At 35.6% G+C, this 23413-nt stretch overlaps 1 protein-coding gene across 5 annotated transcripts in view; it reads left to right on the forward strand.

Annotated features, from left to right (window-relative positions):
- PCLO (piccolo presynaptic cytomatrix protein) overlaps window positions 1-23413 on the forward strand; it is a 370143-nt gene that overhangs the window by 339609 nt on the left and 7121 nt on the right. For all 5 annotated transcript variants that reach the window (XM_048062703.2, XM_013180418.3, XM_048062702.2 and 2 more), the window contains 2 exons: window positions 17890-18024; window positions 18641-18786. In XM_048062703.2, coding sequence (XP_047918660.2) covers window positions 17890-18024; window positions 18641-18786 — 281 coding nt within the window. The remainder of the gene's footprint in view (window positions 1-17889; window positions 18025-18640; window positions 18787-23413) is intronic.

A 23413-nucleotide genomic window follows, 5' to 3' on the forward strand; every position in this document is an offset into this window, starting at 1 on the left:
TTGTGGGATGCTGGGGTTGATGCAATTAGTAGGATCAGTTCTGCCAACTAGTTCACTAGGCAGCTGTACAAATATTTGTGGCTAAGGAGTTAGTATTATGGAAGTTGTGTGGGAACAAATAACAGGAGTGTGAAGAGTGTTCTTTCAGGCCCAGTGACAGTTTATACTATTTAAAGAAGAGTAAGAATCAGTGATTAGATACAGGTAAAGTTCTTTGCAGTTTGACTGGTGCTATGGTATTATTTTCTTTAAGAGGACATTATTAAATGGCATAATTTTCCTTAAGAGGACATCTCACCAGGAAGAATTAAATGCAGCAATCTACAGCAATTGTTTGTAAACACTCCATGGTATTTTTCAAAACCACTCTGTTGGCCAAATTTCTCACAAGTAATTCTGTTCTATTGCTTGAAATTCCCTGCTGCAACTATAGACAGGTAACATATTCTTTTCTTTCCCTGCCCTACATATATGCCAGCAAGACTTAGAATATCTCATTGCAGGCTTTGTAAATAAGTGTTTTTGTTGTTGTTGTTGTTTTAATATCTTTGCTAAATAACAGAAAATAAACAAACTAGATCTGCTATGTTATTCTTTGTCTGAGAAGTAGGATGATGGTTTTATGGGTAAAGCCACAAGGAAGACTCAGCAAGAGTGATTGTAGCTTCCAGTAGTGGTGCCAATTTTGTCTTTGACATTAGAGGTTTTAATTCTGCCATTACCAGTCCTTGCTTTCAAATAATAACAAACAGCTATGAAAATGAGCAAGCACACTGCTCAACAGGGCAGCAGACTTGCCGTGTGTGTCTTGAAGCATTCTCAATAAAAAGGTGGTCCTTTGCTGGAGCTTTTGTGTCACATGGATAAAAGAATTAAATTCAGCATAGAGCTTGAAGTCTCCTGTTATGTGTCTTTGTGCTCTTCTGAGATAAGTTGGAAATTAACTGAAACTACCAATATAAATTTAGTTGCAATTACTGTCAGTAGCAGTAGTTGCCTGACCCTTCCATTTAGAACAACTGCTTATAATTGCTTATAACTTCATGCAAGTAATAAATGTCAATATACTATACAGACCATTCCAAAAAATAGATGCACGAAGAATATTGCATGCTGTCCCACATGACATTAAAAAGAAAATAACCTGAGACAAATTTGTATGCTGTCTTAGATCATTGCCAACTGAAAATAACAATGCTACTTTTTTTTTATTATTACTATTACTATTTTTTTACTTTACTAAGTACCACTGCTATTACTGTTATTAAGGGAAACAAAAAAATTTCCAACAGTTGAGAGTATGTATCACAAAAGAACCTGAGATAGAAATTTTGATTATTTCAGTGGAAATCATGACTATCATAACTCTTAACTGAAAGCATGATGCACTCCTCAAGCTATTTAATGTAGAGGGATGTATTTATTGTTCATCCTGAACTATATTGTATAAATTTGATTTCAAAACTTGAAGTTGAGTGCCTTGCACAGGATAATTAGATGTCTTGCAAACCATTTCAGGATCAAGCTCTCAGTCTCCCAGCTATCTATAATGTCCTTGATTCCAAGTCATGGATTTAGATAGATAGCTACATCTTTTCCTGCAACCAAACAATATCAGGAAGGAAGAATGAAAATTGTGAAAGAAGTTAAAAACGGTTTTGACCTGCATTGTATATGTATCTTCAAATTTCAGAACTGAAGATAATAAAATGCACATATTTGACTGGTAAAGCTTTTCCCTCTTTAGAAGAGTTACTGAGACAAAATTGTGTATTCTGCACTATGAACAAGACTAATGTAACAGCACTTATAGACCTTGCAGTTCAGCAGTGGATCCTCAAAGTTTTGTTTGTAAAACTGGACACAAGGAGACACTTCTGGTGTTTGTAGTCATAAGGGGATAAAATTGTGGCTTTTCACTGAAATAACGTCAAAGACAGAGCATGCTCTTCAAGTTCTGCAGCCTTGTAGCCCTATCTTTCAGAACAATAGTCACTTTGCAGAAATGATTAGGGTTATCACTACAGTCAATTAATCCATTAAAATGAGTAGAGTCTTTGAATATTAAAGAGCAGTATCTTGTAAATCAGATAGGGAGCTTGATATTGCAGTTTAGGTACTCAGTTTTGTAAAAGAACTAAACTGCTACCAGGTAAAAGTCTAACTGTAAGTATAAAAATATGTATTAGCTAGGTTATTCTAGATTTGTTTGTTTGTTTATTTTTTTTTTAAATCTGTCTTTACCTTTCAGTCTCCATACTGGTTTGCTCAAATAGGAAAATCTCAGGGGAGCAGATTGTCTCTTATGTTGCTTTGTACTTTCTACCTTCTTAAAGAACATTAAACAGAAATTAATTTCTGTTAAAAATAAAAATGAAAAAAGAGAGACATAAGATATTCATAATGTGCAGGGACTTTGCATGTTTATCCAGAAATTCTGAAACACTAGAAACTCAATTTGAAGTATCACAAGAACGAGATTAACTGTAAAATTTCAGCCACTTGCAACTCTGGAAATAGATTTTCTTGACAGATCTGGAATATATTTCATTTCTGTGGTGCTCTAGAAATATATATGCAAATGAGATTTATAATCAAGTCTTAATGCTCTTTGTTTACCCTTAGTTACAAATGAGTTTCCAATACCTTCAAGTCAATAGGGTGTTCAAGAACCTGTGAGGGCCAAGAGTAGAGATACAAAGGTGCCCAAGTAAATTTCTCACTGAAAGCATCCTGTAAAATGAAATACCTTTTGCGTATAGTTATTACAGTAGCAGCAGCAGGGAAGTGATGAACAACAATGCTTCTGCTAAATCATAAATGATTTGCGAAATGCAAATACATTGTCAGTCAGAAGCACAGATTAAAGAGTTGGAGAATTCCAGCAGAAGAATAGGAATTCATGACAGACAGCAACCTATGAAATCAGGAACTAGCTAGGGAGGCCAAGGAAATGCATGCTGATTTCTTTGTTCCTCTCCACAGAAAGACAGGAAAAACTCAATTTTAGATCAATCTGCTATGAACTGATCTAGAAATGAAGCCCTGTGTGATATTCCTGAGTTAATTTTCATCAATGTGTTTTTCATCATTACCTGTGGAGGTGTTTTTTGGAGTAATATCTACTAGAACATCCCAACTGATTCTTTTAAATCTTAGAAAACATATCTCAAGTTGTTCTGAAATTGACATTTGATTTAATTTTATTTGATAACAAAACAATGACTATTTGAGTATTATAAACTATTTAGAAAAGAGAAAATAAGGGTCCCTAATTTTTCACTGTGCTCTGGGAATGAGGTTCTTTAAAGTTTTTCAAGTTCAGATTTAATCACAATAATTGCTACTGAAAATGTTGGCTCATAGACTTTTAGGATGATACTCCGAAATGATCTTTAGTGTCATTTTTTGTCACTGTTACTGAGTCCATATATGTTAAAATTCATACATAAATAATATTTCAATTTTTATGCTTTTGTTCTAAGTGATTAATTATTTTTGCTGAGAACTCAGTGAACAACTGTTCAAGTCATGATATAATGTCAAACATCAATGAGAACTACTGACAAGCCTTCAGATGCTATGCATTTTTCTCTGTCCTCATTTAATATTCAACATATATATTAAGCCTTAAAAGTTATTTTTTAGATTGTCTACAGCAACAAAATATTCTGTTCATAATTCTTATTACTTTGACAGGTCAGGAAAAGTAAGAGACTTGTATAATATGAGATATTATGTGTGCATAGACAGGTTTTCCTCTTGGAAACAGAAAAATACTGTGCATCAGATAGCTCACAAATAGCATTTAAGTTACAACCTGTAGGCTGCAGTTGGCTGAAAGGCTCAGAGGTTCAAAACATTCAAATTCAAAAAGCAGCCTTTCTGCACTGTGGGGCAGGAGACAGGAGGAAAAAAAAAGGGGGGGGGGGGGGGAGGGGAGAAAAACACATTCCTGTTTGAAGACAGTTGCCAAAAAATAAATCTGCAGGACCTAGAGTATCATTAGCTTGCTAAGAGATACTCCTTTCTCTTCTTTACAGAAAGGGTTTGGTTAGTTACACAAGTCCTGCTGAATACATAGTGCCCAGAGCAGAAACAGGTTTTTAATGAGTTACAAAGTTGTTTTTTCATTATTTTTATTTTTATTTTTTTATATATTTCTATAAATAGATGGTATTTGCTTGAGTGATTTCATAAGGCTTAGGGGGAGTTTCTAAGCCAGACTGACATATTTAAATATAAATCTGCGTGTTTTCTGATTCACCTTTTCCAGGGCACAGTTTTGAGAAAACTTTCTTGGAAGTTTCCAGGTGCAGGTGGTATTGTTGTCAAATTTACGTGGCCTACTGACCACATCCTCAAGGCCCCTTATCTGTGACAAACTCCCATTTCTCAAAGCAAGGGATTGACTACCTGTGCTATGTGTGGTACCAGGGGGAGGTCTTACTATCCAAAATGTGATTCTGAAGATTTCTTCTCATCATATGGGGAAAAAAAAAAAAAAAAAAAAAGTCTTGCACTATAAAACCTCTTTCTCCTTGCACCTCTGATATCAGCCTATCACATTTTCCCCTTACTAAGCATTAGGTTCCTCTTTCTTCCTAAAATATATCATTTCCAATTCTCGCTGTCCTAGTATGGGAACTTTCCTCATGTCCCATGAATGTTCAAGGACTCAGAAATACTTTTGTAATTCTTAACCCTATAAGATCTAGAGTTCTTCCATAACACCATTTAGTACACTTATGGACTTATCTAATCATTTTCAACTTCAGTATTGCTTTTTAGGTGATATATAATTCCGTTTACATAACAGGTTTCTTTCCAGTTTGTGAACACTGTAAATAGGGGTAGATTTTCACTTTTTTTTTTTTTCCATCATTGCAATCTTCATCTCAAAGCTTTAAAGTGCATTTACTTAAGTACTGTACTGTCCCTGTACTATTTCTTCTGCTCTAGGATTTTAGATGATGTCTCTCTATTGAAATGCATCTCTGTGGACTTTTAACGACACATATCAGTTCAATGATGCAATGAAATACCATCTTTAGTATACGCTTATTATAGCAGCTCGAGGGAACCAGCACTGCATGAAATAGTAAGAATAATGGCACTGCTGAGTGCTGAATCAGAGGCAAATTGTAAAGTATGCATTTCAAGTGAAAAGCAGGTACTTATACAATTAAGGATTTCAGATGGATGTTTACAAACTGTAAACATATTTCTATACATTTAATAGAAGAAAAGACAGGAGCTGAAAAATAAATTGATATTTCTCCAAACAGGTAACAACTTCAGGAATCATCTCCACATTACTGTAAACAATGTTTCCAGGTACCAATCCTCCAGTGACTGTAGTACTCTGAATTCTGCACACTCTGGAATACTCTGCATAGCATTTCTGTCCATCCCTCCTGAGCAAAATTTTGATTAATACATTTTTTTCCAGTTTTGACTGAGCTGATTCCATGTTTATCCTTATTAATTGAAAGGATCATCCCTCATTGCTCCATTGGACAGAGTTTGCAAGTAGTTCACTCCCAGTTGTAATTACAAGTATTCATTTTTTGTGCTAAGATTTCCTAGGTTTTCTAGAGCCGGTAACAAAACAGTCTGGTGGTCCTGGAAGATGGATTTGGCTTTCTTTAGTATATCAGATTTTATTTAGTATATTAGGTATAATGAGCTTGGCTAGAATTATCACAGCTCTTACTATCATAATGAATATGCAATTTCTCATACTGTTATTTGTAGTAGTTTTATTAGCAACAATTATTTCAGTAATCATTCTTATTAAATGATAGAGAAAATGCATCTCAACAGTGGGCTGCTACCACTGTTCCAGGTAACGTAAGTACACAACAGAAAATCTATTAATATAATAGCATTACCTGTCTTCCACATGAACAGTCAGTGCAGAAGCATCTGCTCTGGTATCAGGCTGTGCAGTGCACATGATGGTGCACAGCAGTGTGTAGTTCCAGAGAGCTATGAGCAAGACTTTAAGCATATTTCACTGAAGAGTCTAAGAGCTGCAGGATAAATCTGAGGGGGAATCTGGAAATCATGTTGTGAGAAAAGAATAGGCAGGTTCTTACCAAAAATTTTTGTCTTCAGTTACCATGATAGTGTGCCTACCAGGTTTATAGCACAAAAGAGTGCTAACATATTGCGTTAGCTTGAGTATGTGTATGGATATATTTGTGTATACAAATGCCATCTTCCACCTCCTTCTCAAAGAAAGCTCTATAGAGTTGCATATGCCACCATGTGTTAAGTAATTTTTTTTTATGGACTATAAATGACTTGGGCAAGCTGTGAAATAAAACAGCCTGTTCCACTGCACTAAAAGTGCAGGCTCAGTGCTGAATCTCTGTGTGGTAAATGTTCAGTGAGCCACTATTCAAACTAATTGGAATAAAAACATGTCATATATGGTTCATCACCAACACCTATTCACTGTGTATACTTTCCCATGATAGGATGGCTTAATGACAGAGGGAAGAAATCAAAATATTGTATTATCTGAACTTCTAAGAGGGAAAATATCACTACTTTTTCCACATTGGTTCTCAATTTTAAAATATTCTGTAGTGTGTCTAGAAAAATTTAGCCTGTGTTATAGATACTTAGATAACGTCTATTCCTGAAGTCAACATTTCAATAAGCTTGAGCTGTTTTTCTGTGTGTCTTTCTTATGATCGAAATTTTTTATGCACTTGCATCTGATTTTATCCTTTTATCTACCTTTGAGATTTTTTTTTTTTTTTTAAATTTCATCAGACCATACATCTAAGACTCTAAAAGGAATGAAAAGCTACCATTTAAGTACATGTCTGCCAAGGCAAATGGGGAAGTTCCTACATGGTTCTTTGACACAGTATGTTTTTGGATCTGTTTAAACTTAGTATAACTGTTTTTGCTTCTGCTTGACCTAAAAATTCAGAAGAAATGATAGAAATAAACTTTGTTTTCATATCATAATGCTCCTCAGGTGGTCAGGAGGTGACATTTCCCAACAGAACAATTACTTTTCAGAAATGGAATCTTCAAGTACTTTATTTTCATTGCTTTCATTTTTAGCTGTTATTCTTAGAAAATACGTTGTTCTTAACCATATTTTCCAAGCACTCTGTGTATCTGAATTTAGGTTGTTTGTTTACATCCTAATTATAAAATATTTTGTTCAAAGGGTTGTTTTCTCTGTGGATTCACAAAATTAGTATACAAAAACTACTTGGTAGTGAAACTTTTCTCTTCTGATTCTGTGCTACTTTATCTTTCTGATAAATTTAGAATTACCTGATGCTCTTTACTATAATGTTTGCACACATTTTCTGCTTTCACTTGTTATTATCCATGGCAGTCCAAAAGTAACTTCAGTCATTTCACTCATCTTTAAGTGCTCATACAATTTCCATTATACTTTCATCATATTGTAATATAAGCCAAATTAATTTTAATCCATTTCCTGGTGTTTCTAGTCAAAAGAAGCCAGAATGTTTAATTTCATAAAGTCAAGGAGGCAAAAAAAATAAATACATTTATTGTGATATTCACATCTTCATATGTATACTTGGAGCAAGAAGGTTCATTATTTTGGCACAGAAAGTGAACGTTGGCCCAGAAGGGATTTTGTCATTTCAGGCTGTATTGTCAAACTCTTAAAAACTTGCATATCAAGACTAAAAAAATATAAAAATATATTTTTCAGAGGAGAGGGAAAATAGTTTAAAGTTTGTCATCATTTCAATGAGAACCTAAGCATAATCTAGAAACAATCCTCCCTGTTTTTATATAGGTAGAAAATATTTTGTGTTCTGACACTGATATGGAAAAAGAGCTTGCAGACTCACTAGTACTACTTTAACCAAGTATTTATAATGTATCACACAAAGATCATTGTGGTATGGTGCAAAATACTTGCAAAATACTAAATTGAACTGAGGTTATGTCAAATACAGATTTTTTTAATGACAGTTTGCAAATTTCTTCTCCCTTTAGCACATTTTCTCCTTAGTAAAGCTTAAATAGAATAGGCTTAAAATACATAATAATAATAACGTTTCAGGTTATTCTGTATGTATGGCATTAAATACTTCTCTTCCCTGTATGAATTTCTGCCCATCAGAAAGCCAGGGCAAAGTGTGTCTTTCATCATCAAAATTTCAGACATGCTGTGGCAAGCCATGTTTTATGCAGCTGAATCTGCAGTGTCTGATATTTCTCCTTATGTAAGATGCTAAAATTGTGAAAAGAAGACTGTGAATGTATATTTAGGCTCAGGCACTGAATTATGGTGAAGATGAAAGGGAGCAAAGGCAGCTAAAGGGAATTTTGATATCTGAGACATGAGGCTGCATAGTTTCCCTTTTCAGATCCAGGCTGCACCTATCTTTGAAGTTCAGTTAAAGTAGCAAGAATAATTTCAACCATGGTTTTAGCTTTCTCTCACTGAAGTTATGGAAAATGATAGTATTGTAGTTGGAATATTTTAGCCTATTTTCACTGTCTAAAAATTAGGTTTCTAAATCAAATCTATCACCTCACCTCATACCTGTCACTGAAAAATGGAAGGCACCTCCAGAAGGCATTTATCCATCATAAGGTATGTTTAAGGAGGTGCTACTTCTATGGACTACAGAGTCTAGAGAAGTTGAATTAGACACCAGTATTTCCACCCAATTTAAACTGTCACTAATATATTATTGTAAACCAAAGCTGAATTTTGAGGAATTCAGGAATTTGAAAGTATCGAAGGGAGAATGTTAGAATAATTAGCTCAGAATATAAGGCTTCCCTTCCACAAAAGTATAAATAAGCAGTGGTATCCAGTAGGAAATTAGTTCTGCAACTCTCTTGATTTCCTCATCCCACTATTATCCTACATCTACCTACCTTTCTTCAAATACAGGTATTCTGTATTCATCTTTGTCACTGAAAACAATATGTGTAGTTATCTCTTGTCATCTAAATTTGTTGAATATGATAGTTACAGCTATGATTTTGCCTCCATTTCTTCCAAATGCCCCTATGGTACTAGGGACAGTCTCACTAAAACACTGAAAAAAAAACTTTTCTGCAGCAATCTCTGATCCCCGATACTATGAATTCAGCCACTGACCTTCTGACACTAATGAAACTTTCTCTTGTAGTTCATCTCCTCTAATCTTACTGTCCCAGTAACCTCTTACTTACCCTAGTTTTTGCTACAACATTTTAGAATGCCACATGATGAAAATAAATCCAGTTGAAATTGAATTGGTACATCTGGGATTTTTTTCGTATTTGAGCATTTGTGAAGTACCTGTGTTATATTCCCACAATTTTTAAAATCACTTTACTTCATTTCAAGAGTTTTTACACATGGCATCAGTCCAGAGCCAGCATTATTTTTGTCCTTTTTTTTTTCTTAAAAAAAAAAAATAAAATAAAATATAATGTCTAAAACAGAGGAACATACACAAAAAATGGAACAGATATTATTTTGTTCTGGGAAAGATTTCACATCTCAAAATCTCAAAAGGCTTTGTCTATTTTCAAAAATGTATTTTGCAAAATTGTTTTGTTTTATGTGAAAGGAAATGAAAAGAAAGGAGAAGAGAAGGCTTAACAATATACCCCTTCAAATAGCCTTTTTTTTAATCCTACTTAGAATTTTGGGCATACAGGCTAAATTTCTGCATTGGTATATTCAAAATTCTTTGGGCAGTGTGAATGTCTCTAGAAATCATAATATAAAATTGTCAGCTTGTTCGTATGCTTGAGCCTTAAAGCCAGCCATTCACACTACCCACAAAATTGTAAATTGTGTTTGCTGTGAGCAAAGTTCCTTAATTCTTCTCCTTTCCCTCCTTACATGATTGCATGCACATCACATCAGAGGAGACAGGGAAATATTAATGAAAAACCTTAATCTTCTTTGCTTGTCTTATAATGTACAGTCTGCTCAAAGCAGCTCAAGTCTTCTGGGTAAGGAGAGGGAAGGGAAAAGAGAGAGCAGCTCTCTTGCTCCCAGCACAGAGCACCTCTGGATCCCACAGAGAACACATTTGCTGGGACATGATAACATTTCTCCCCTCATTCCAGAAGAGCATGACTAACTGCACATAGTATCCCTGTATACATCAGATAAAGGAGGGAATAATTTGTAATAACATCTGAGTCCTTCATACATAGTAACACCTAGCCTTCATATAGGCACGTGAGAGAAGACAACATATGCCAGGGACACAGCATCTGCAATACCTCTTCGGAGCAGAGAAAAAAGAGGTGGCCATAATCTGAGCTTTAGTTTGTCCTGGGACCTTTTGAGAGCACTGTATAGAGACCAGCATGTATCTAGACTCATCTGTGGAGCTGGGGAGAATAATCATTGAGCCAGTCCTATGCCAGTAAACCCAATGGCATCTATTTAAAGTACTATAAGACAGGAGGTAGTAGTTAAGGTTTTATTAGATGTCTGATTTTTCTTACAGTAGGGTGCACAAAGATGAATCCAGCCTACAGAGAAAATTGTAGTAGTTTTCAAGGGAGGAAAAAATATGTGGGAGAAAGGTGAAAGACAGAAACTAGGTAATGTAAAGACCTCAAAAGGACAGAAAAGTTTGGAGCCTGAAAACATTGGGATGCATTTTTTACAAAGCTCATCCATCATTATTTTACAACATCTTTACCAGTAACTTGTCACAACAAGAGGATGAAAGGCATTATGAAACCAAACAGCTGGTACAGCAAGTAACTGGAAAGATATTTATTTATTTATTTATTTTAAAAAAAAAGGTTTACCTAAACAAATATTGGAAGGTTTGGGTTGATATTTTGGATTCTTGACATATCTAGTTTTAAACTGGTAGTGAATACCCTTCTGCTTTACCTTCAGCTGCAATTGTTTAACTCTAATACTACAATGTAAATAATAAATGGTGAGTATTCGCAGTAATGCTGAATTATTTTATGCAATAAGATGATATCTTGCTTTGCTGAAGCACAGCTGTCTATTGGAAGATGGACTTCTGGTTCTCAAGATAGAGTTAAAAGAATCCTGCAGAAATAATTCGTGCTACAACAGCACTCTTTGGTAGACAGAAGATTCTGTTTGTGCAAGCTCCATGGATTGTGGGTGGAGGGAAATCTAATCACAGAACTGTAGAATTGTAGGGGTTGGAAGGGACCTCCAGAGATCATTGGGTCCAACCCCCCTGCCAAAGCAGGTTCCCTAGAGCAGGTTGCACAGGTAGGCATCCAGACGGGCCTTGAATATCTCCAGAGAAGGAGACTCCACAACCTCCTTGGGCAGCCTGTTCCAGTGCTCTGTCACCCTTACCATGAAGAGCTTCTTTCGCATGTTGGTGCAGAACTTCCTGTGATCCATTTTGTGGCCATAATATTGGTATGGATCCTCATCCGCCTATTTAGGTCTTCATATTTTGTCATAGGATTAGGGATCATACGCTGAAGTCCTGTTCATGTTTACATTATCAAAGCATTACATTACTCTCTTTAAAATATACCCAACTGCAGTTAATAAAACCAAAAAAATCTCAGTTAGAGAAGTGGGTGTTATTATCTCCATCTCTGAGATCAGGCACAGAGAATAAGTCTAAGATCACAGAGAACTAGTAAGAGACAGGAGATTGAACTAGGCATAGATTTTAGCCTCTCTAATGATTTCCCATATTTACAGTTTCCTTGCAGCTCTGTACAATTTCCTTTTTCAAATCAAGTGCTCAAGAACGCACCTTGGATTTCTTAGATTTTATGCCATGGTACTACAAATTTTAATCTTCTAAATATTATGATCATATCCTAATATAGCTGAAACCAAAATGTTATTGATTTAAGCAATACAGCTATGTAAGCAGCATTTGAGTTGCTCAGTTCTGGAAGACATTGTGTGTCATTACACAGTGTTAGAGATAACTATAGCTGTACCATTTCCAGGTCACTAGATACCTATGAGACAAAAGGTGGTAAAGTACCGCAAGGAAATACCCACATTCTGTCAATGAACAATACACAGAGCTCTCAGATATTCATTAGTTTAATCTCTCAGGGTATCAAAACAGATGAAGACCTAAGGAAATGAAGTTAGTTCTAAAAAAGAATTCTTTATTTTTGATCATATGCCTATGATGACACAATGCTATTACTCATCTCTTCATCTCACACTGAAAGATTATGGAAATTCTGAGGTTTATTACATACACTTTCAGAATTATAAACGCAGCAGATTCAGAAGGAGCTGTATTTCACATTATACTCAAATGCTTTTAAGGCAAGTTGGGTGACAGAGTTCATTCACTTGATTTTACTAGTAGGGAACACATACCCAAAACAAGACAAGTACCAAATACAAGTTTCCTCTGCTGTAAAAATCTGTGGAGGCTTCTTATACCCAAACCTTCCCCAGGTGAACATGCACAGAGGTGCATCATACAGTCTCATAACAGACATTCGTACTGTCACAGAATTTCCCTCCTTGGCTGATTCCCTGATGCGGATTCCTTGATTTTCATGTTGAATTATTTTAATTTTCTCCTGGGATTCCTTTTAGCACAGACCAATTTGTTCTCTCTAAGACTGACTCTGGTTCTGGAGACAACATGCTCATCTCTCAACAGAGTGGAGGACATGTTTGTTTCCTTGTGTTCTATAACAACTGTCAGCACTAACACAGCTAGTCCTGCACCACAAAATGCTCCATTTTCCTTTCCATTCCATATGATAGCTTCATGCTGTCCATACACCATCAAAATCAGGCTACAGTAAGAAACTAATTATCTCAGGTTCTCCCTGCCTGTCATCAGAAAATTAACTTTTGTGTTCCTGGACCACAAGGCAACATGAAGGTGGATCAGAAGACACAGGTATAATGACAAAGCAGTGTGAATGTGTTTGGTTTTCTATAGAGGGTGCTTGTCTGCAGCAGTCAGCTGCAAGATGCTGTTGTGCACCAGTGTTTGGAAACCTGAGATTGCTGTCTAGGAAATACCTAGATTGCCTTCAGAAATGTGGATGTAACATGAATATTCCTAATCAGAAATTGTAGAAATAAACCTTGCCTGCTGATCAGTAATGTGCAATACTTTGCTTTCCTGTTTCTTGTGAATAAACAGTACAATTTTCCAGTAGGATTTGAAGACTGGTCCTGTAAGAGCATATGTTTTTTACACTCTTACACTTTAAAATGCAGCCATCTCTCAAAGTGCGCACAAAACAAAAAACAGGAGGAGCAATCCTGCTAAAAGAAACCATGGCTATCTTTGCATCTCGTGTACATGCATGGTGGATAAGGCATGCTAATCCTGTAGACTGTAGCCACAAAGTGTAGGAAAGTAAAGCTGGTTTTGGTTTATAGTTGGCTTCTTGTTCATTTTTTTTGCTTGTTTTCTTTGTCATGCTTATTTTTTTCTAGCATCTCAGTTCTTCAATTGCATAATAGGATGATTGGGTTTTAAAGAACATATATAAAGAAAATCATAACTCAAAATTAACATTGCCACACTCAGGAAGCTTTTCAGAAGGAGTTTTCTGTGACTCTAAATCCTTTGGCATAAAGTGCAGGGCTCTTGCAAGCTCCAGAAGAGCATTTTCTGCCTATTTTGGAAACAATAATTGTATTACATAGTTCTTTTGGAAAGCTGAAAATTCTGGGGAGTGTTTGTATATATCTTTATCATCTCTACTATTTTATTTCTAATTCAACTACTTTTAATATTCCAAGTCACTAGACTGGAACAGAAGGAGCTTGTACTAACTTATACACCACCATGGGACAAAATATCTGTTTACGTATTTTCTTAATTCTGTTTTCTGGCCATCTGTCATCCATTCAGCAAATAACTCTAGCAGATGCTCATCATGTAGCAGCATTTAGACATCTTTTATTGAAATTTCCAAGTTTAACCTACTCACCCTTGATCCATCTATGCTGATAGACATAGTCAATCTCAGAAGGCAATTCAACTTATTTTAAGATAAATGTGTAAATCAGCTCAGACATTTAAATTTAGACAAATGAACCAGACAAAATTCATGTCAGTGAAACTTACCCGGTCATTTACATGTATTGCTGAATGAGCCTTGATAACGTGGACCAACTGAAGACAGCTATTTACTGCTGTCTTGGGTAATATGGGTGGGCAGCAGGCATATGATCAAAGAGTTAGGGCAGCACAATCCATAGTAATCAATCCTTGGAAGCTGAAATTTAATTTACTATTTTTACATAATTTCAAATAGCGATGGTCAGCAGTACACAGTGATTGTCAGTGATACATCCCTTGATTTACAGAAGTAGTAATTTAAGAGTAATAACAGAACTAATTAACCTTTGACAGCATAGAGTGTGATAGTTCTGCAAGAGTAACAGCTTGTTTTTCCATCCCAATGGCAAATTCAAACCTCTAAACTTCTCAAAATACCATGTAGTAATTTAGTTAATTAACCATTTTAATTGCTAATGGATTTGTATTAAGTCCCGTCCCCTAAAAAGAAGTGCTCTCTCAGATAAAACAAACAAACAAACAAAACAACACCAAAATGTTTAGTCATAGCTATGTATTCAAAGATTTTTTTAGCTACTGTTAACGTGTTCCTAATGTGAACACAATACTCTGGTCTTCTTGCTTTAATATCAGTAAGATTGTGTTTGATATATATGTAAAATGTAAAATATAACACAAAATCAGTTTGCATATAGACTGTTCCTGTCAATATTTGCTTCATCATATGTTTATGTAAAGCAATTGCACTTTTTTTTGTTTTTGTTTTTCCATCCAGCCATTGACTGTTGGCTATATTAGAAAGTAATTTTTAAATATTTTATTATATGGTTCTTAGCCTCTGTGATAATCCTAGTTTGCACCTGTTTCATCTGTAATTCTTTTTTTTTTCCAAGCAAACAGTAATATTGAAATTTTAAATGTTTTTCCACTGTTTTAAAAAGCTATATTAGTGCTTTCGTAGAAATATATTAAATGCTTTTTACACTGTAACATTTGCTTATCATCATGTGATCATTAGCAAAATATCCACAATCAATTCTATTCATACATCAGTTATTACTGATGTTTCCTAAAATTATAGAAAATGCAAAAGCTTACACCTGGGCACTATATTTTGAGATATTCTTACCAGTGGAATCCTCAAGGTCATCCCATTACATGACATCCCAAGAAACATCATTTCTGCTATATCAAAGTGCATTCATGTCCACCTTGGCTATCTGTGAACTTTCTCAACAGCTCATAAACAGCCCTATATTAAGACTTCCCCTCATTAGTTTGTTTCTTTATATATATATATATATCCTTGTAAAGAATCAAATCCACAGACCAATGTAGATTTGAGTTACTCTTATGGACCTGTCAAAGGACAGATGTTGTGAAAGTACATGAAAAAGAGGAAAAATGTCAAGGAATGGAACGAAAAGGAATTTCTCCTGACTATTCAAAATTCTGCTAGGATTTAAAGTGGTGGATTATTTTAGTGCAATGTATCATAAAGCTGGTGGTAAGGCTTTTTCCTTGCATGCTGTGGGAGAAATGAAAATTAGTATGGAAGCACAAGAGAGCTATCATGCGTCATGTGCTCACAGCTGGAGATCATTATTTTCCCCATGAGGCCTAAGTAGTGCAGCAGGATTGTTTGTCGTAAAGAGTAACTGGGGATACAGAATAGTCTATGGAAAATTTCCACATACTGAGATATGGCACTGGAATTTTCAATCACATTCTAAGCATTTCTCCTTTTTTCTAGCTTTCAGAGTCATAGATAGCATCCTACCCACCTTATCTCATTTTAGGTTGAAAGCACATGTAAGTGAAAAAAAAAAAAGTGCTAAGGTGCTAAGGTAATCAAGAAAGATATCCTATCAAATACTGTGAATAAATCTTAAAGGACAGAGAGGGAATAAGGTAAAATAAATAACCCTAGAAAATTTCTTAGGGAAGGCTGTGGTTAACTATTGCCTGACTGCCTGAAACTGACGTTAGGTTATGCTGGAGTCTTTTCAAAATCAATCATTGGAGTCAGTGCAGGAATCAATACTGATCAAAAAGCCATACTTATGCAGCATCTTTCAGTCAGATATGTCACAGTGTTATTTAGTAGTTTATCCACAGTGTAGAGGATTTAATATTTATTTATTTATTTATTTTCCTCTATCTGTTTCCAGTCATTCAAAATCCACAGTTTAGCCAGACTAGACCCATTAGACACTCAGCATTTTCCAAAGCAAGGACATTAAAACTTGATGACACACCTGATGGAACCAATTAACGAAAAACAGAGACATTTTTAGCCTTTCCTTCTTTGATCCCAATGATCTTTGTTGCTACCACCAAAAGCTGCAGACTCTGTTCTCTTTGCACAAGCACATAACAGAAAGCAAGATCCTACCACTGCATGTTCAAACATATAGGAATGGTTTTTGGAATTTTAAATATAATGAAAGAATCACTTGCCTACTAAAAGGTCCTCTTCCACCTTATAGACTATGGGTGAAACATTGATCCAGCTGAAACCCAATTGCAAATTTGTTATTGACTGTAACTAAGTCAGATTCCAGCTTCAATTTGTGAGGAAGTTTGAGGGGCCAGGTTGTAGTTGTGATTATTTCTAATTAATTTTTCTTCATGATCCCCAAAAATATTTTATAGAGGAAAAACAACAGAACGTATGATTGTTCATGGACATTTGTGAAATAGCACCTGGATTCTTTAGTGAGAGATCATTTAAATTTGGTTATACATTTCAGATACATGCAAGTAATCTCTAAATGTTGCCTGGTAGCTTTCTACTCTTTAAGAGAGAAGGTTCTTCAGATGTATCATAATTATTTAATTTCTTCAGAATTGCTTTGCTCCTTGCAACATCTTGGCACCAGCCTCTAGAATTTCCTGGTAATGTGTTAAATCTTCAGCATGTTGTCACCAGAAACTAGATCCCAAAGACTTCCAGAAGCTTGACTGTTTTTCCACTAATGTCTAAAGAGAAGAGGAAGGTGAAAAAATATTTTACAGTAGCAGAAATATAGATATAGAAGCACAGATGCTATTATGGCATGATGCTATTATAGACAGCATTGTGGTGAGGACTTGGGCTCTGCTTGTACCACTGCAGTCAGTTAGACTATGTAGCCCTAGTGTGCTCTGTCTGGCCTTGATACAGTCTTGCAGGGGAAAGGCAAAACAGCTCTGCCTAAATTTCATTCTGTGCCTTATCTCCATCTCTGGACTGATTTAGAGAAAAATCCATACACTGTAGAAACAATGGGCTTGTATTTCTGTCCCCATAAGAAAAGAAATCAGTTACTTGTAAAGGTCACAGTGAGTACTTTCCTTTAAATTATGTAAATAATATTGCTCCATACAAGGAAGAAGGTGAAATGCTAACTTCACCAATGTCTTAATTCATTGCCTTTCAGAATCTTACTTTTCAACACCCTATTAAACATTGTTTGTTTGTTTTAAAAACTAGATAACTTCTGAATCTTGTAGTAAAGTCTTCTGAACAGGTGATTTGTAGTGATCATTACGACTTGTTATGACTTTCAGTGAAATTTATATTCTTTTGAACAAAGTTCCTCTGAAGCAAATACACTCTGAAGCACATAATCTGTTTATGCAAGTGTACTGCATGTATCTACAATTTGTTCATCCTAGCAAAACATTATCCTTAATACTCCTGAATACCCCTAAATACTATAATCTGTCCTAAAACAAACAAACCCAAACCAAACCAAATCAAAAATGGAGAAAAAAAAAATCAAAACCCAAACCAGCAACGAAACAGAAATTTTTACTTCTTTTCACATTATTTAAGGTACATTCATTTTTCATTTACTTTAATGAGATTTTTTTTTTTTTCCTGCTCTTCCAGGTAAAACACAGGTTATGGGTGAAATCAAGATTGCATTAAAAAAGGAAATGAAGACAGATGGAGAACAGCTGATAGTAGAAATCCTTCAGTGCAGAAATATCACATACAAATTTAAATCTCCAGATCATCTACCAGGTATTACAAAGAAACCAACTTCACAATACTATTAAAACATTAAGTAGGATGTATCTGAAGTCTTTTAACAACACCATTAAAATGGGAAAGAAAATTGCTTCCTAATCAGTATGATATATTCTATAGGATATCTTTTGAAGTGTTCTTTGCTCCTATGAATAACTTTAATGAAAGTAAAATCATTTTATAGAAGCAAATTAACTCTCAGAAGTTAATCTTCTTTTTAATGTGCTTCTGATTGTTAAAAATTAATCCTTTTTTAACTTCAAGAAAAATGATAACACCTCAGGTTATAAAAAAACAATGATATTTAGTGAAAATTTTGGTGAAAAAGCTTACTAAAAACTAAAAACTTACGTTCGTAATATTTTCATACACACATGAAGACATCAAGTTATTTGTTCTTTTTTTGACAATGTTGTAAGCATGAAGTAATTTCCTTGGATTTAGTAGGGTAGTTCCATTTTTAAGCAATGTGAATGAGACCAGAACATGGCTCTGTAGAGTACCTTGTTCTGTTTCTTCTCAATATTCCCCCTGCACTGAAATCATTAACAAAAAAGTTTACTTAGAAGGTTTTGTATTTAACTTGTTGAATTGCTGTTGAATTCCACAGACCTGTATGTGAAGCTGTATGTTGTCAATATCTCTACACAAAAGAGAGTAATTAAGAAGAAAACCAGAGTATGCAGGCATGACCGAGAGCCTTCGTTCAATGAAACATTTAGATTTAGTTTGAGTCCTGCTGGGCATTCTCTTCAGGTAATTCTGCATCTTATTAAAACCTAATTTTGTTTGTTGTCCATTCTGTGTTATGGGCATTTGAGATCAATTTTCTATCCCAGTTGTCTGCTGAAAAGAGAAAATTACATAGGAAATAACACAATTATGTAATAATGAGAATATGGAGATGGAGGAGACTTAATATGATTATTTAATCCATCACCCCCCACACTAAGGAAGAATATTTATAGACCAAATCTGAAAACGTAAGGTTTGACCTGTTCTTAAAATCCCCTAGAGAAGGAAATTATACATGTCTTCCAAAAAATATTTGTCTATATATTTGGGAAGTTTAGTGTATTATCTAACTTAAATATGCCCTATTTTTAATCAAGCTTACTTATCCTTAAGTATCCTCTAAGAACACACAGGAAAATGGATAACCACTCTTTTTATTAAAAAAAAAAAAAAAAAAAAGTCTTCATACAGAAAGGTTGTTATATTTCTCCTCTCTCTTTTTCTAGATTAAATAATCCAGATTTCTTAGATATGTCTGTTGCTTAAATACATTTTTTCATTCTTTCATCATCTTCTTTAAAGGTTGTGATGCCTAGAATCAGACACAATAATCATAAATTCAGCCATTGTAGAATCACAGATTATGCCAAGCAAATATTCCCTGTGTATGTTTGTAAAGGGGATTTTGGTCTGTGTATTTCTATTTTTCATCTGTGGCACATCAAATTATTTTTTTATTATTTTATTTTATTTTATTTTATTTTATTTTATTTTTTATTTCTTTAGGTGGGAATTCAGGAATAGTGCTTCTTCTGTTAAGGCAGATTTGATCACTTGGTTATATATGGTTATTTGGAGGGGTAGGATTCACTTTATCTACTTTCATGAACTTTCACATGAGTAGATAGCTAAACCAATTACTCAGGCTTCATCTAGTCGGTGGAGATGGTGGGCAATTCTAGTGGTATCTGCGTGCTAATCTTAAAAGCAAATGGAGGGAATGATTGGGTGTACCAGCATCTGCCAGATATACCTTTAAATCTGGATGACTGACTTAAACAAGACAAGTAGGTTTTGATTACTAACCTTAGATTGGATATCTATATGCCTACATTATGCTTATTGGTTGCATTGTTAAAATTAAAACTAAAATGGAAGTTGCTTAGAAAAAGACACCAACAAAAACAGATGCTGTTTTCCCTCTGTTAAGGCATTCTGAAATGATTATTGATTAAATAGATTAAGTATATGTATTAAAGATGTTATATGTTAAATGGGAAAATCCGGAGTGATCAATAAAGTCTTGTCAAAATTTAAGAGCTAACATTGCTGTAAAAACTATGCTTCCAGAGGTAGTTCAAAGGATTGAACCCAAAAAAGAAGAACCCACAGAGTCCTGTGGGAAAATGAGCCATCAAATTGTTAAGGAGTAAGGGATACTAGGAAGGTAGCCATAGGAACAATCAGCCTGAGATTTAGCAACATTTCCTCAGAAGCATTTTGATATGCACTGATGCAGCACACTTTACCTAAAAAAAAAAAAAAAAAAAGGCTTTCTGTTTTTCATTGTCTTTTACATAACTGTCATGGAAATTTGCTTTCCCTGTCCTTGAGTACAGAACTGGAGGGTCTCAAGAAAAACTAGCAAACAGCAAGTTTAAAACAAGATGTTACTTCTTCATGCAGCTCGGGGTCTAAGCTGTAAAATCTGTCACAATAAGCTATTGTGGATGCTAAATGTTTTCATGAAAAAAGTACCTGGAGAAAATGACTGGACAAATTCATGGGAAAAAATTGTCATAGACTATTAATACAAACATGCTACTTGTGAGTCAGGAAGTCAATGATCCATAGAATGTAGTAGGTATCTTGGGAATGTTCCACTACATGATTGTTCTTCTGCTGTGCATACGCAGTGTACTGCCTTGTACACTTTTTGGAAGCAGAACACTTGCCTGGAGAGATCTTTGGTCTGACTCAGTACATCTGTTTTTATATATTCATCGTGCCTATCAGTCAATCTGTTCCTACTGGAAAGCATGAAACTGGCTGATTTGAATGCTGAATTTGAGAGTGATGAATATGTAGGGTCAAAGAGATGGACATTGTCAACAGAGATTTGGACAAGAAGAAAAGGAAACCAAAACAGAATGTACAGAGCAAAAATGGAGCTAGGAGCTAGGGGAAGAAAATAACACAAGGGAGAGGGAATAAGAGGAAACTGAACATGGCAATCATATAAAGAACATTGTGAAGAGAGATGAGAATCAGCTACAGGCAGGAGTTAGGAAAAGGTTCTGCACTCCAAAAATCAGTAGAGAGATAAAGAAAAAAAAAGGGGGGGGAAAGGGGGAGAGAGAAAAAAAGAAGCTAGACTTGGCTGGTCAAGAGTATTGGGAATGAGAAAACAAAAAATCATCTGAGCATTAGAAATTGAGACTAGCTCAATCAGGATAACAAGGCTGGAATTTAAAGCCCGGAGCAGGAAAGAAACAATGCTGGGAGAAGAAACAAGCTAAAGACGACAGATTTTAGGGATCCAGCTGGGAGGAATGGAGAAAAGAATCAAGGACAGAAGTGACAGAAAATTTCTGTTAGAAATTTTTTCTGTCCCAAAAGTGTTGGTGTGACAGAATCAAAACATTCTGCAGAAAACATTTTGACAGGTTTCAGACAGGCATTTGCCTCAGCCCCTGGCAGCTCACTTTCTTGATTTCCCTGTTCCTTGGCAACCCACCTGGGACCCTTCTGGAAAGCACTGGGCTCTTGGCTGCTTTGCCTTATTCCTAGCTGGCTCCTGGCTGACTAGCTGGCTGCAATTAGAAATACAGAATGTTCTATGTGATGGTAATCAAAAAAGCCCAGAAGAATGTTTTTCACAGATGTTTTGCCAGCTTCTGGGCCATCCACACTTTCAGGAGACACTGAACCAAGTGACATAGAAAGCCGCTAGTAAAAGACACAGCTACCTGGTTTCCCCAGAGACAGGCTTTCTGATGAATGCAGCGGGGTTCTCTAATAGTTCTGTGCCTATTGCTCCCTTATTTGGTCCTCCCTCATCAAACCTGTTGACTGAGATACATGGAGGTGTCCAAGCTGTCCAGATAAGTATCTTCTGTGCCAATTGATATTAAAACTGGCAAGTGAACTGGGGAACTCATCCAGTAAAATGACTGTAAATTTCTTTCTCCCTCTTTCTTTTTTCTTTTTTTCTTTTTTCTTTTTCTTTGTTCTTTTTTATTTTTTTTTCTGTTGTAAAGTTTGCAATTTTTTACTTTGTTTCCCAAATCAGAATGAAAAATGTTCAGAAATGTTAATATTCTTGATTACTGGAAACTCTAGCTCTACTGTTCTGTTAAATGTCTATGTACTGTATGGTCTTCAAAATCTCTGTGGAGTACAAATTTCTTCAGTTCTGCCATTCTTCTGCTGTTAGCCTAGATCTGTGAAACCAAGCAACAAAATGCCCCATTTTCTCCTCTGCTGGTTCACATGGAGGGTGATAGCCTCCTACTGTTATCAGTTACCTCAGTTGCTCATTGCCTGAGCTCTGCTCAGTGACTGTGAATATTACTAACCTGCTGCTAATCCTATCATGGAAATTCCTCTTTTTAATAAGTTCTTTTTCTTTTTGGAAAACAGTTGATAAAATATAAAAGTATTGAGATTGTTAATTTGGTTAATCAAAAATTAAGAAATGCTAGAAATTATCTGATTGATAACTCACCCCTCTGAAGCATATCTATTATTAAATGTATTCCTTCCAGAAACACCTAAAAAGAACCTATAAATCCAAAGAATTAATCAGGTCATAGAATCATAGAATCACTTAGGTTGGAAAAGACCTCTGAGATCATCTAGTCCAACTGCTAACCTAGCACTGCCAACTCTACCACTACACCCCATCCCTAAGCACCACATCTGCACATCTTTTGAAGACTTCCAGGGATGGTGACTCAACTACATCCTTGGGCAGCCTGTTCCAATGCTTCACAACCCTTTCAGTGAAGAAACTTTTCTTAATATCCAACCTAAACCTCCCCTGGAGCAACTTGAAGCCATTTCCTCTTGTCCTATTGCTAGTTGCTTGGGAGAAGAGACTGATACACATCACCACAGCTTAGTTTTAGAGAGTGATAAGATCTCTCCTGAACGTCCTTTTCTCTAGGCTAAATAACCCCAGTTCCTTCAGCCACTCCTCATAAGGCTTGTTCTCCAGATTCTTCACCAGCTTCGTTGCCCTTCTTTGGACATGATCTAGCACCTTGATGTCCTTCTTGTAGTGAGGGGCCCTAAACTGAACACAGTATTCAAGATGCAGCTTCACCAGAGCTGAGTAAAAGGGGACAATCGTTTCCCTAGTCCTGCTGTCCACACTATTTCTCATACAAGCCAGGATGCCATTGGCCTTCTTGGTGACCTGGGCACACTGCTGGTTCGTATTCAACCAACTATCGGCCAATACCCCCAGGTCTCGTTCTGCCAGGCAGCTTTCCAGCCACTCTTCCCCCAGCCTGTAGCATTGCATTGGGGTTGTTGTGCCTCAAGTGCAGGACATGTTATTTGGCCTCGTTGAACCACATACAGTTGGCCTCAGGCCATCAATCCAGTCTATCCATATCCCCCTACAGAGCTTTCCTACTCTCAA

Source organism: Anser cygnoides, chromosome 1, assembly GCF_040182565.1.
Source record: "Anser cygnoides isolate HZ-2024a breed goose chromosome 1, Taihu_goose_T2T_genome, whole genome shotgun sequence".
NCBI classification, from domain to species: domain Eukaryota; kingdom Metazoa; phylum Chordata; class Aves; order Anseriformes; family Anatidae; genus Anser; species Anser cygnoides.